We start from the raw sequence: 14,415 nt of genomic DNA, 5'->3' as shown, positions 1-14,415 counted from the left end.
ATGCAGTTAGCAACGATTGTCCTTTGAGCAACTGCTCTGTCTATCTCTCTCTCTTCTTGCTTTGTCTTCTCTCTGCTTTTATTGATTCCTTCGCTTCCTTGTTGTACTGCAAGGAAGGAAAAAGAAAGTATGGAAATGGGTGTCAGTCATCAGAAAAAAATTACCAGGATGTCCAATTTGGAGGCTTAGAAAATACTAATGTATCACATGGTCATTTGTATTCCCTTGGTTGTGCAATGCTGGATCATTATCCCTGCAACAGTGTTTTCTCTTCTTCATCAGAGCTTGCAAGGTAACAAGAAAAACTAGGACAAGGACTCAAATAAATGTCTTTATTCCAAAATAACACCTAGGGCTGTGGTGGTTTCTCACAGCGGTGATAAAGCCACATCTTTCTCTCTCTCATTTGTTTGGTTTGAAAAAAATGTGTCCTTTCTATTATTATTATTATTTGACACTAAGAACAGGTTTGAATGCATACAGATGCGTTCTCAATGCGTCTCAGCTGACGTCCTCTAAGCCGCTAAAGTTAAATTTTGAATCCAAAGAATTTTACACTTCTCAGTTCCAATACATTGATTTATTTGTGGCCACCTCCACAATGTTAACACTGACCACTACCTATTGATTTCCTGTTCCTATATTCAGTCCCTATTGTCCTGCTCTCTCCCTCTCTACCTCTCATTCTCACACTGACTCACAAATACATTGATAACAGACACATCTATTTACTCAGTCTTGCTGAAAACAATAGAATTAGTTTTTTTGGGAACAGAAATGACCTGTGTTTATTTGCATATAGAGTGGTGAATTGATGGTCTACACCAATTACTTTAATCAAACTTATTCCCTCAACCAAGGCAAGAATGAAATTGTTCACTTGTTCACTGACTCAATGAATGAAATCTGGATAGCACAAGAAGATGATCCATATACTGATTTATATTCGGCTGTTTGCATACAAGCCTCCAGTGTGATAATTAACCATACATTTTTTCACTTATTCTTTAATTCACCCTCAAGCACATGTAAGTATTTTATGTATGTTGATGAAACGGAGTTCATTACTTTAAGATAGTGGTTCTTCAGCTGAAACAGGCATGTGACTGATTTTATATAACTTGAGTTGCAGCACACCCTGCTACGGGTTATTTCAGTTCATCACAATGTTGGATCTTAAAATTCATTCCTGATGCCCAGCCCTCTTATTTTGTTTTTATTGCTTTAGCTAGTGTTTCTGTGTACATCCATACAGCATCTGTGGCTGCGTGCTGATGAATGCATCTCTCTGTCATTGTCTTATTGAACACCCTCACCTCTACTAAAAGTAAAACCAGAGGCCAAGGCCATGTAAGAGAGACTCCCAATTCATTGTGACGAGAGACTGATAAGGAAGCTCATTCGCAGTCACTCAAGCATGACGTTTCTGACATAGAGGAACCATCAAAAATTACGGGAGTTGTTTTTTCCCAGAGTTTTTGGTCGGTAGACATGCCAGATACCCAAATTAACGTGTAGAAGCACTAAAAAAGTGGAATTTTCATAATATTTCCCCTTTAAAACTTCTGACCCCTGGGCTACACTACTCTGCTCTGTTTCAGATAAATGGATTTCTGTACTAAACTATCCGGGATCCCAGTCTAACTGGAAAGCAACAGTAACTGAATAGAAAAGCAGTTCACAGCTTTAAGCTGATTAAATATGAATATGTGAAATTGTCCTCTGTGGAGTTGAATATAGGGGTCTGACTGCGCTGGAATTTTGCCTTTGCCATTAGAGTATATCCATTCGGGATATGGGTATTTTGTGGCATTTTACAAACCAAAGGATAAATTATCTAATAGATTATTTTCCTGATTAATTATATATCAGTCAGTTACTGTATATTCTGTAGCTATTCTTTATTTATGCTGTGGCATGATTTTCATAAAAAACAACCATAACAAAAGATAGTAGTCATTTCAAATGACTTTTTAACTGGTAGACTATAGGCTTTATGTTTACTAGTCAGCCTCTCCTGCTTCCAAAGGTCCATCAAAATGCTCTGTCGGCCAACTTTAGCTCTACCATTAGCTGAGGTCAGGTGTTTTGTCTCTTTTAATGGGAGGCAGTTATTCACAGACTGGGCTAGTAAATGTCTGCTGTTGCCTCAGGAAGGCAAAATGGCCGCGGTATATTTCACTGAGGTCATGTCTTAATGTCCTCCCTACTGATGAGATGAAGGAGGGAGGGCAAGAGAGAAAATGCTGGTAAAGAGAAGTATGAAGGGGAAGATGAAAGAGAGGTAGAAGCATGAGAAGCAGTGGAGGCAGAAGGAGATTGAAACGTATAAATTAGATGTCCTCTCCATCTCACTGACTCTGACTCACTTTTTCCTCCTTTACATTTATCATTCCCATGAGCCTGTGAGTGTGGAGGGAGTTCACTATGAGGTCACCAATTAACCACTGCAGCAGGCAGTGCAGAGACGGTGGTCTCTCTCACTCTGTGTGTGTTTTTGTCTGTGTGTCTGGGTGTGTGTGTGTTTGTATGTGTGTGGTGTCAGTCTCACCATGTCAGCTCTCCCTTTTACAATGACATTGATCCAGAACTGGGACTCCCTCTTATGTTGGCAAAAAGGTGAAACAACAGTGACCCCCACTATTCTGTTTTTGTACCTTTTATACAGAAAGGGGATAGACACATCCCGCCTTAAACAGTTTGTAGAAATGGGCACCGCATTTGGAAGTGTCAGTCTGTGTTCAGTCATGCAGCTGCAGCTAGGTCAGGCTAATACCTCAGCCTGCCATGTGACTGTCTGCCGGCCTGCCAACGTCTACCGCTGGCTTTGATATGGAAATCCAGCTTGTTTCTGCAACTTCATGTCACTTATCAGCTGATAAGTACAAATGTCTACAAATGTCGGTGCAGCTTCATTTTTCATTGTTCTCTCTGTGTAGGTGCGATGGATGATGTACTGGATTGTTTTTGCCCTCTACACTGTGGTGGAAACCATCACTGACCAAACTGTAGCATGGTGAGTTTCAGTCCAATATGAGCACACACACACTAGGGATGAACAGTTACCGGTTTTGCGAATAACCACTGTAAAAAAACATGTCAAATTTGAATTATTATAACTGCGGTTGTTTGCCACAGTTTAAAGTTCACAGTAAATACTGTCCAGCCTCAACCACAATGACCATCCACACATGCACGTGCTAGCAACATGGTGTTCGATTCGCTCAAGAGTTTGAGACAAGCTTTTAAACACATTGAATAAAGTCCAACATTTTGCACTCAAATAGTACATCTGCTACACAAAACGCGCTAAGCCAGGACATCAGTGATAAAGTGACCGGCACTATCCGGATTCATGATCCGACATATCGATTAATAACATAACGTCAGTTTGCAACAGAAATACACACACACACACACGCACACGCACTCGCACTCCTGCAGACAGAAGAGAATTTCTTCGTTCAGATTATGATGCAATGCTGTGTTGTAACTTCATTGTTGCAGAAAAAGAAAAACACCCAGTTTATCGAGGAACATAAATATGAATTTATATGAACAGTAGGTTTTTATAAAGATCAGTTTTACGTGTGGGTGAGAAAGAGCAGAGTGGCAGAGTCCCTTGATGATCGGCACAGAGTGATGTGCCTGGATGCAGTGGCGGTGCTAAGGGTGGGCCAGCGGGCACCATACAAGCCTTAGTGCGTGGATTTCCTGTAGACAAACTTTAACTGTTGTCTAACCACAACCCTTATCCTAACCTTACCTAACCTTAACATTACAATAAAACGGTCCTCTAGTCAAAATTTTGTGATTTAATTTATGGGAACTTGTTTTTTATCCCCATAAGGAAGACAAGACCCTATAATGTGACTCTGTAAACAGATTTAGGTCCCCACAACATGAGTAACACACAGTCTGGACAGTATCAGTCAGGTGATGTTAGTGACATGTGTTCACCGGGCATAATGTTTGTTGAGTTCTGCTCAAAGGGGTTAACCGTCAGTCTCATCAGACCAGAAAATCTTTTTCCTCATGTTCTCTCAGTCCTCCAAATGCTGTTTCACGAACTCCAAGTGGTCTGTCATTTGTCTTTGACTCACAGTGGCTTCTGTCTAGCCACTTTACCATAAAGGCCTGATTGATGTAGTGCTACCCTGATGGTAGTAGAAAGAGCACTGCTGATTCCCACCTTCTTCTGTTTCACAGTTGATATTAAATATTATGTCATTATTTTATCTAATTATATAGTAAAAGGAGTACAGGGAGTTGCTGGACTTCAGTTTTTTCGGGACCTTATATTGGTGTCACATAAGTGTCTTTCTAAACTACAGATCAGGTTTCTACAAGTGGACTCCAGTTAGGTTCTACACTCATCTGAAGGATAATTGAAGCAAACAGGAAACACAATAATACAGCAAGGTGCTATGGTCCCATCCCCATAAAAATGAATGACTAAGTTAATATCAACCCTCATTAATGATGGGGTGCATCTTCTGTGTGTGCACATTTCCAGGTTTCCTCTGTACTATGAGCTGAAGATAGCCTTTGTGATATGGCTACTGTCACCCTACACCAGAGGAGCCAGTCTCATTTACAGAAAGTGTCTGCACCCACTGCTGTCCTCCAGAGAGAGGGTAAGATCACTCATCCATCCTACCATTGCTACCTCTCTATACTTGATTATGTGTGTGTATATGTATATATATATATTGATTTGAACTGTCAATAAGAAAAGTGTTGACTGATAATTTCTCTCCAGGAAATAGATGAGTACATTGTACAGGCCAAAGAGAGAAGCTATGAAACCATGGTGAACTTTGGCAAGCAGGGACTGAGCATCGCAGCCACCGCCGCCGTCAGTGCAGCTGTCAAGGCAAGTGTCTCTGCTTGGTCTATGAACATTAAACTTTATGTTTTACATTTTACTTGATTTTTTTATTTTTTTATTAAATGTGTCATTATTTTCATCATTTTTGTATCTAAAAAGAAAGCAACAGTAGCATGGCTGTGGCAGTTGTGAAATTTCACTCTTGTGGTATGTTCAATTTGAGACATGTCTTATAAATCCCATCACTTCCTGTCTCTGCCTTTGATAAATGCAGTGAGAGCTATGAGTTTTTTTGCTTTCGATACAACAGTACCCTCTACCTGCTTTGTACGGTACAGCAATTAAGAAGATTGTTTATTCAAATTCAACCTATTGGCACAGAATGTCCTGATGCCAAATCACAAAAAGGAGAACAAAAATAAATGCTGGAGAGGTGTATTAAACACAACAACAAATCCTGCATAAAACTTAATTTAAGATATCAAAAATACTATGCTCTTATATCCTCTGTGTTGTCCGTCAGTTACCATGTACTGCAGAGTCTGTGCTAATGAAGCATGTGTGGCTGGTTATATCAGCATTGCGTGAATACAGAAAATCCCTGCTGAGCTCTTGTCTCAGGCTTGACTGTACTGAGGTAATCCCAGGCAGTGGGAATCCAGTACTAAACAGAATTAATCATGTCAGGTTGTTAGATCCACCTTAACAGTCAAGGCCATCTAGCATGTTCAGCAAAATCGGATTAAATAAGTATAGTTAAATGTAGAATATAGTAAACATAGCATGATTGCAGTTAATGATTATTGATGATGATTAGGGGAGAGCGGGGTAATGTGAGACATTTTTTACATTTGCTCCCCTCTAGGCGAGCTTAAATGATTTATCAGTAAAATGTACACATTTCCCATTAATTCAGGAGGTTTGCTAGCAATGGAAATGATCAGAATGTCTTCAAGACAAAGGGCAGTGAAAATATGATTGTTTTTTAAAAAGTGGTCTTGTGTCTCACTTTACCCCAGCTAAGGGGTAAAGTGAGACAGACCAGAGAAATCAAGGGGATAAAGTGATCCACTTACTTTTTTCACTTTAAAACTACCATAACAACACATGTTGTAATAGTTAAACTCCTGACAGCTAGATTGACAACCACACATTCCAAAACTAATATCGGACTAGTAACAGAATCATGGGGATTGGTCAATTAAGCACATTCATGATTATTATGATTCATGTGATCTCTTGCACACCCTAGCTTACCTGCACATTGTTTCTCTGTCCAATTGGCAGGGACAGGGATATTGTTTTTCTCTGCGTATTCAAATGCCAGTTCACGGCACTTAACTGGAGCAAGGCCATGGAACTGGTCAGCTAGTTGTTTCAAGTGTTTGGCAAGCTCCTCCTCCATCTCATCTGTGAATATTCTCTTTGCCTCAGCTACTGCACCCCAGGCTACTGATTTTACTATCTCTTTCTCTTTTTTCTTTATGAATCTTTTGAGGGTTGTCTTGTCAATATTTCTTTTTTTTTTTTTTTTTTTATTAATATTTTTATTAGGAGGTAAGGCACAGTAGGACAGAAATCAATGTCAAATTTACATTGGGTATCATAAAATCTCAGCACGACAATCAGCAATACACAAAGACATTGATACCACAAAAACATTGCGCATCTTGATCAAGAGTAGTATATACAGTCTTCCTCCTAGGAAGTTTTTCTTATTTTATGGACCACATGAACGTGGTCCAGCAAACAACACATTACACAACTCAATGAAAACAACAACAATAATGATAGATAGATAACTGGAAAATTATATTAAGTAACAATTAAGTATTAAAGCTGCACAGTATAAACAAATTAAAAGGAAAGAAAAAATAAAATATACATAAATAAAAAAAAATATATATATAAATAAAATAAATAAATAAATGAATGAATAAAAAGGAAGAAGAAAGAGAGAAAAGAGAGAGAGAGGGGGGGTTCCGTCAATCAGGGGGCAGGGACTGGAGAGAGTGGAAGAATGTAAGAAAGGGAAGCCACTTACTATAAAATTGCTGCCTTTTACTGAATATCTGATCTTTTCCAGCTTTAGAAGAGACATGGTGTCGTTGAGCCACTGAGTACTAGAGGGAGCTTTAGTCGACTTCCAGTGGAAAAGAAGATGGCGTCTTGCCAGTAAGGAAGTAAAAGCTAAAATGTCTAATTGTGTAGAGGTAAACCGGTTATGGTTCTCTGGGAGCCCGAATATGGCAACATGGGGGGAGACTTTTATAGTCACTGAGAGTATTTTTGACATGGTGTCAAAATAATTCAGCCAAAAGCAAGAGAGTAGCGGACAAGAGTAGAACATATGGGTTAAATTGCAGGATGAGGCATGACATTTGTCGCATTTGTCAGTGATACTGGGATAGATTTTCGACAGTCGCGCTTTAGAAAAGTGGACTCTAAACACTACTTTAAACTGTATAAGTGTGAGACGAGCGCAGGATGAACTTGTGTGAATTTTCTTAAGAGCAGTGTCCCACCAGTCATCCTCCAAATTCAGATCTAGTTCATCTTCCCAGGCAGCCCTAATTTTAGTAACTGGAGAGCAATCAAAGGACAGAAGTTCATTATAAACTTTAGAGATGAGTGATTTTTGAAGTGGATCGTGGTTTAAGAGCACCTCCCACTGTAGGGTCGGCGGCGAGGAGGGAAAAACTGGAAACAATGCTTTAGCGCAGTGTCTAATTTGAAAGTATCGAAAGAGATGAGAAGGTGGGAGATGAAATTCTCCTGAGAGATCTGTAAAGCTGCGAAAAATACCATCCTTGTAAAGATCTTCAAAACATTTCAGGCCTTTATTATGCCATGTGAGAAAGGTTGAATCTGTGAGCGGAGGTCGAAATAAATGATTGTTCAGTAAAGGAGCTAAAGTAGATGTTGATTTAAATTTGAAGTGTTTCCTAAACTGATACCAAATTTTAAGTGTGGAGTGGACCACTTGATTATTTGTGAAGCCAGAGAGGTTGGATGGAATAGAAGAAGTAAGTAGAGCAGGTAAGGAGGATGAAACACATGACTGTGCCTCCAGGTGACACCATGGCAGATTCACTGACTTGAACCAAAATGACATTTTTTGAATATGTGTCGCCCAATAATACAGTTGGAAATTCGGAAGTGCCAATCCGCCATTGAATTTACATCTCTGAAGTGTGGATTTGCGGATCCTAGGAGCCTTTCCACACCATAAGAAGTCAGAAATAGTTTGATCAATTGTTTTAAAAAACTGCTTTGGCAGGAAAAGTGGGAGACAATGGAACAAAAAAAGAAATTTGGGCAAAATGTTCATCTTAACCGCGTTAATTCTTCCAATTAACGAAAGAGGTAAGCTCCTCCATCTTTGGAGGTCAGATTTAATTTTAGACATTAAAGGTGAGAAATTAGCAGAAAAAAGAGAATTTAACGTTCTGGTTACGTTGATCCCGAGATACTTAAAGCCAGAAAGACTCATTTTGAAAGGGACATCTGACTGTGTGAGCTGTGATGCTGAAGCATTGACAGGATAGCATTCACTTTTAGAAGTATTCACTTTATAGCCTGAGAATGAACCAAATCTCTGGAAAGCAGATACAATTGTGGGAATGGAAAGGACAGGATCTGAGACGTACAATAATAAGTCATCCGCATAAAGTGACAGCTTAAATTCTGTGCCCAATCGTGAGATCCCAGTAAAAGTGGAGGAGGACCTCAGAAAGATTGACAGGGGCTCTATAGCTAGCGCGAACAATAGAGGAGATAGGGGACACCCCTGTCTGGTGCCACGGGTTAGAGTGAAAAAATTGGACTGAATGCCATTAGTGGAAATGTTTGCTTGTGGTGATATGTAAAGGAGACGTATCCACGAAATGAACCCATTACCCAGTCCAAACCTCTTTAGTACAGTAAATAAATAGTCCCATTCAACCCTATCGAATGCTTTTTCAGCATCGACCGATATCACTACTTCAGGTGTTGTTGTGGCAGTTTTAGAGTAAATAATATTTAGGAGTGTTCGGACGTTAAAGAATAACTGCCGCCCCTTAACAAATCCAGTTTGCTCATGTGAGACAATAGTTGGTACAATGTTCTCCAGGCGATAGGCCAAAGCTTTAGCAAGGATCTTAGCATCTACATTTATTAATGAGAGAGGTCTGTATGAGCCGCAGAGATTCGGATCCTTATCTTTTTTTAAGAGGAGACTTATGGAGGCTTGCCTTAAAGTGGGAGGGAGAGTGCCATGTTCCAGTGATTCCTTATAAACAGCATGTAGTAAAGGGGACAATCTATCCTGAAATCTCTTAAAAAATTCCACTGGAAATCCATCAGGGCCAGGAGCTTTGTTATTCTGCATACCTCTCGCAGCGAAAGTGATTTCTTCTACCGTTAATGGTGAGTCAAGTTTTTTAGCAGCATCTGAGCTTATCACAGGAAAGTTGAGGCTATCTAGGAATGAATTCAATTCAGTGGTGTCAGGTGGAGATTCAGACTTATATAGAGAAGAATAGAATGAGTGAAAGACAGAATTAATGGTGGCGGGATCCTTATGCAATGAGCCAGATGAATCTTTTATTTGAGGGATCGTACGTGAGGCAGCCTGGCGACGTAGTTGATGAGCCAGGAGCCGACTTGCCTTGTCACCATGTTCATAATATGTGGAGCGTGATCGTAAAAGAAGTCGCTCTGCATCACTGGTGGTGATGAGATCATATTCAGTCTGTAATTCAACACGCTGTTTGAGTAAACTGGGAGAGGGGCAAGTAGCGAGTTGTTGGTCCAATTTGGTGATATTGATAGAGATTTCTTGCAATTTGGCTTTACGGGACTTATTCAAGTGGACAGAGTAGGAAATAATTTGTCCCCGCAAGTATGCTTTTAATGATTCCCACAGCAGTGAACATGAAATTGGTTCCATATCATTTTGATTTAGAGAGATATAATCATCAATTTTAGTTGTAATAAATTTGGTGAACTTATCATCTGAAAGAAGTAATGTATTGAACCTCCAAGGTGTTGAGTACCGGGGTTGTGAGGAGAACTGAATATCTAATGAAAGAGGGGCGTGGTCAGAAATAACAATAGGATGATAATTAACAGCCAGTACTTTGGAAATTAGTTTAGCATCAATAAAATAATAATCAATCCGAGAGAAAGATTGATGCATCTGAGAAAAGAAGGAATATTCCTTATTACGAGGGTTATAAAATCTCCAAGGATCAGTGCAACCGTTCTTGGACACAAAATCTGAAAGTGACCTCGACATTGAAGAAGGGGTCAGATTTCGTGGGTTGGAGCGGTCTAGGTTGGGATCAATTACACAGTTCATGTCCCCGCCAATTATAAGGAGGCTGTTGTTCAATGAGGGAAGACGTTCAAATAGCTTATTCATAAAGTGTGGATCATCGAAATTGGGGGCATATATGTTAACTAATAAAATGGGAATATGGAATAGCGTACCTGCAACAATTAAGTATCTGCCGTTTTTGTCTGATATCACCTTAGAAGCTGAAAACTGAATTGACTTACTAATTAAAATAGCAACCCCTCTGGCCTTAGAGTTGAAATTAGAGTGAAACACCTCAGAAACCCAGGGACATTTAAGTCTGACCTGATCTTTAGTGCGCATGTGGGTTTCCTGCAGAAACACTAAGTCCGCTTTAAGACGTTTCAAATGAGCAAATATCCTTGATCTCTTAATTGGACTCCCCATGCCTTTAATATTCCAGCTCAATAATCTCATTGAGGACCCAGTGAGTGGAACATCAGAAGTATTAGTATTGGTGCCCATATGTTAAATCCTTAGAGATAGAAATAGACTGAATGCGGATCCCCAAGGAAGGAAGAAGAAGAAAAAGGAAGAAGAAGAAGAAAAAACAAAACAATAAGCAAAACAAAACAAAAAACAGAGAAAAACAAAAAACAAAAAAAACACATTGAACCACCCCCCCTCCCCCCAATTGCACTTACAACGTCCCCATCCCCAAACGATGGAGAACCCAGTGCTAACTCCACAAGGAGTCAGATCCCTAAAACGAACACTTTCGGCTTTTTGCATAACTAACAAGCTTCGGGTTCAGCTCCTGCAAGCCTAGCAACATTTGACATGAAGGTACAACCAATCAAGACCAAGTTAAACTGAAAACCACATACTGTGTGTTAATGAAAATAAGAGGAAACAGATTATCTGAAAAGAGTAATAAATGTCAATATTAACTGTCACTGCTTCCTCAACGGTGTGCATCACCTCTCGGTTCTCTTACTTGTTGAGCGAACTGATTAATGCGCTGGCCTCCTCTGCTGAATCGAACCTCCTCTCCGCACCGTTGTGAGTGACCCGGAGGCGCGCCGGGTATAGCAGACCATAGCGGATCCCCGGTATTTCGCGGAGCCGGCGACGGAAAATCATTGAATGCGGCTCGGGCACGAGCCGTCTTCGGGGTATGGTCGGGAAAGACAGAGAAACTCAGCTCTCCGATCTTGATCCGTTGCTGGGTCCTGGCTCGGCGCAATATGTCCACACACTCTGTATGATAGTGTAGACGAGCGATTATGGGGCGAGGGCGCTCTCCGGGCTTCGGCTTCGGCTGGAGAGTACGATGTGCGCGGTCGACGAGAGGCTCCTTCTCCAGGTTAAACGCCTCCTTGAGCAGAGAGGAAACATCCACAGCAGCAGAAAAGGTGGAAAAATCTTCAGGAATTCCCACTAATCGTATGTTATTGCGCCGCGATCTCGCCTCCAAATCCTCGCATTTATTGTCCAGTTTTATCAGCTCAGTTGACAGATGCTCCACTTTAGCCTGTATGGTAGTAATGTCATCGGTGCAGGAGGAGAGCGATGTTTCCATTTCACCTACGGTGTTCTTCAGAGTACGCACCTCAGACTGGATGTTTGTAATGCTGCTGGATAACTCCGACTTCACTGCCTGTAGCTCAGTCTTGATGCTTGACAAGGTCTCGGTCAAAGCAGCTTGAAGCTCAGTTTTGAAAATAGCCGCCATCTCAACACGGAGTGACGAGAGGAGTTCGGCCTTGAAATCGTGTGGCGGAGCCTCACCGGCAGCTTCGACCAGGCAGGTGGAGGAGTCACTACGAGGCGGGGATGCAGTGTGTGCAGCAGGCCGCGGCAGTTGTACAGGTGGCTTGGCTTTTGGAGGCATTTTGGTCGGCAAAAAGACGGCTGAAATTCAGAATATGAAGGTGGAAAAAATACACACCGAAGAAAGATGCAGCAGGTGTACCTAAAATAGGATTTTTTAAAAGTTGTTGCAGGAGCTCAGAGAAACACGTGCTACTCCATTAGTCGCAACCGAGAGTCAGCCTTGTCAATATTTCTATCCCTTCCAGCTTTTCTTAAGGACTTCTTTCCTTGCATGACCTCAGCGGCTGCACTCTCCATCTCTGCGAGGGGTGTTTGGCCCCAGGTTGTCTTCCTGGTGTAGTTTCTTGGCATGATGGCTTTTCTACAATGTCTAGTCTTAAACATAAATATGTTTAAGACTAAACTTAACTTGTGCTTCATGGTGGGGTCCCCCATAGCATTTGTCTCACTTTACCCCACAGCCAACATTTTTGAAAAAAACACATCTCTTAGCAATTCAGGCTAATCTTCAGCTAGCATCAATCACATGGTTTTATATGTTGGACGTTCATCAACATGTATGATGTAAGTTTTTCTACCTGAATCAATTTGTTTCGACAAAACAGTTGATTAAGTTTAAAGCAAGAAAAAAAACTTTTACATGCAAAAAATACATTTTTGTGAAAAAACATAATTATCACAGCACCAGCACCAACTTCTCCTTGATGGGAATGGGAGGGGCTTGAAAACATAACACATCAAAGGATGTAGAAAGTAGGGACATGCCTAGGACGATGGTCGTGACCAAAACGATGTGGTCTTGGTCCAGATCAAACTAAACCATGGTTTGGTTTGTTTGGATAGTTCAGGCTTTCAGACCAATTGCAGGAAGTTGAGACAACATCAAACAGTAGAAGAAAAAGAAGCAGAAGCGGCTTACAAGTTTGCTTGTACTTTTCATGCAGAGGATGTTCAATTTAGTGGTAGTAATACCATAATGATATTACAGTAGCAACGCAATAAATGAGACTGCCCAACTGTCGTCAGATGCACAGCCATTTACAAATCAAACAATGTCAAGTATAGGTAAATGTAGCCCACACAGGTGATGATGACAGGAGGTACATGTGTAGTACAAAAGTCTTTGATTTGCTCCATAAATTACAATATGAAACCTAAACATTCAGATAAAGACATGAGCCTTGGTTCTGACCAAGATCTGGACTTCCAGGTGTGAACATGCCCATAGGCTAGCTCCACCCATAGACTGTTTTTACAAAAAAGGCTATATGTGCCCTGTAGAAAGAATGAATCACTAAATCTCATACTCTTGCTACCATGCTTTGTGTGTCTCTATTTATCTTTTCTCTGCCTGAAAAGTTCTGCTTGTTCAGTCTTCCCACTCTTTTCCTATATTTCTGTTGCCTTTCTGTCTTTACTGTCTGTTTTCTTTTTTTGCCCTCTATGTTTCATCACAATCGTTTTAGGTCATAGTACTATTTCAAATACTTTAAAGGCTTTTTAAAGGCTATATTTTAATTGGAAGTTGATGAACCTTAACTAGTTCAATAAAACCACCTGGATTGCACATTAAATCCTTCTGTATGCAAAAAGCTCAGAGAGCGGCAGGTACTAGAGCTGTGGTTTGTTTTTAAGGATCCATCTGAGCATTTAAACCATGGCTGATGTGATTTTTAATAAATCCTGAGACTCACTGAAGGCTAGTACAGCAATACAATTCTTTATGCATGCAGCATGCATGTTGCATATTGATGTGCATGTTGACTGCGGCTGATTTAAATTGCGTCTAAGAATCCTCCACAGGTGTGAAGGAACAGACTGGTTTCAACTATATTTACAAGTATGTCCGGGTTGTCCAAATCCCTGGATCCAAACAAAGGGTTTAAACGACATGTGTTGTTGATGTGTGGATGTGCTCCAGCTTTCTTACTAGCTAACCTTCTTGTGACTGTTTCTTTCTCTCTCTCCCTGTACTGACATCCGTCTTTCTTCAGGGTTTCTGTGTGTCAGCAGGCTGCTGTGGGAGGTAAAAAACAGTCAGTGTTGCAGCATGGACAGAATGTTCCCATTTCACACCAGCATTATTCAACTGTTCCCCATCCATTTCTGTACTTTTACCATACCTAGTAGCCAGGTATACATTTCAGTGTTTATTTCCAGCTTCTTCCCAGTGTAGTAATAAGGAATTTGTGTGTTTTTGCAAAAAAACATTTCACTGAATATATTTCACATACATTTCCTTCATTTAGATTTGTTGGGATGTGATTTTTCCCCCCATGTCTAATATTTTCATTTCAGTTTAACACATGATCTATTCTTCCTATTTCTTCTTTCGCTTGCTTTAATATTTCTCAAAAATCTCCTCCGTTTGTTTTTCTCTCGCTGTGTTGTCTTCCCTGTGTTCACTTTGAGAGCCATGTCCATTATGACATCTTTAGTATTGTAGAAGGTTTCTTGTCACACTAGC

General features: G+C 40.5%; 1 protein-coding gene across 1 annotated transcript in view; it reads left to right on the top strand.

Annotated features, from left to right (window-relative positions):
• Positions 1 to 14,415, top strand: part of reep3b (receptor accessory protein 3b) — a 33,814-nt gene that overhangs the window by 8,871 nt on the left and 10,528 nt on the right. Inside the window, exons 4-6 of the mRNA XM_053413196.1 lie at positions 2,940 to 3,016; positions 4,517 to 4,637; positions 4,763 to 4,876. Coding sequence (XP_053269171.1) covers positions 2,940 to 3,016; positions 4,517 to 4,637; positions 4,763 to 4,876 — 312 coding nt within the window. The remainder of the gene's footprint in view (positions 1 to 2,939; positions 3,017 to 4,516; positions 4,638 to 4,762; positions 4,877 to 14,415) is intronic.

Source organism: Pleuronectes platessa, chromosome 21, assembly GCF_947347685.1.
Source record: "Pleuronectes platessa chromosome 21, fPlePla1.1, whole genome shotgun sequence".
NCBI lineage: Eukaryota > Metazoa > Chordata > Actinopteri > Pleuronectiformes > Pleuronectidae > Pleuronectes > Pleuronectes platessa.
Note: the sequence above shows the minus strand (reverse complement) of the source record. Positions and strands in the feature narration are given on the sequence as shown.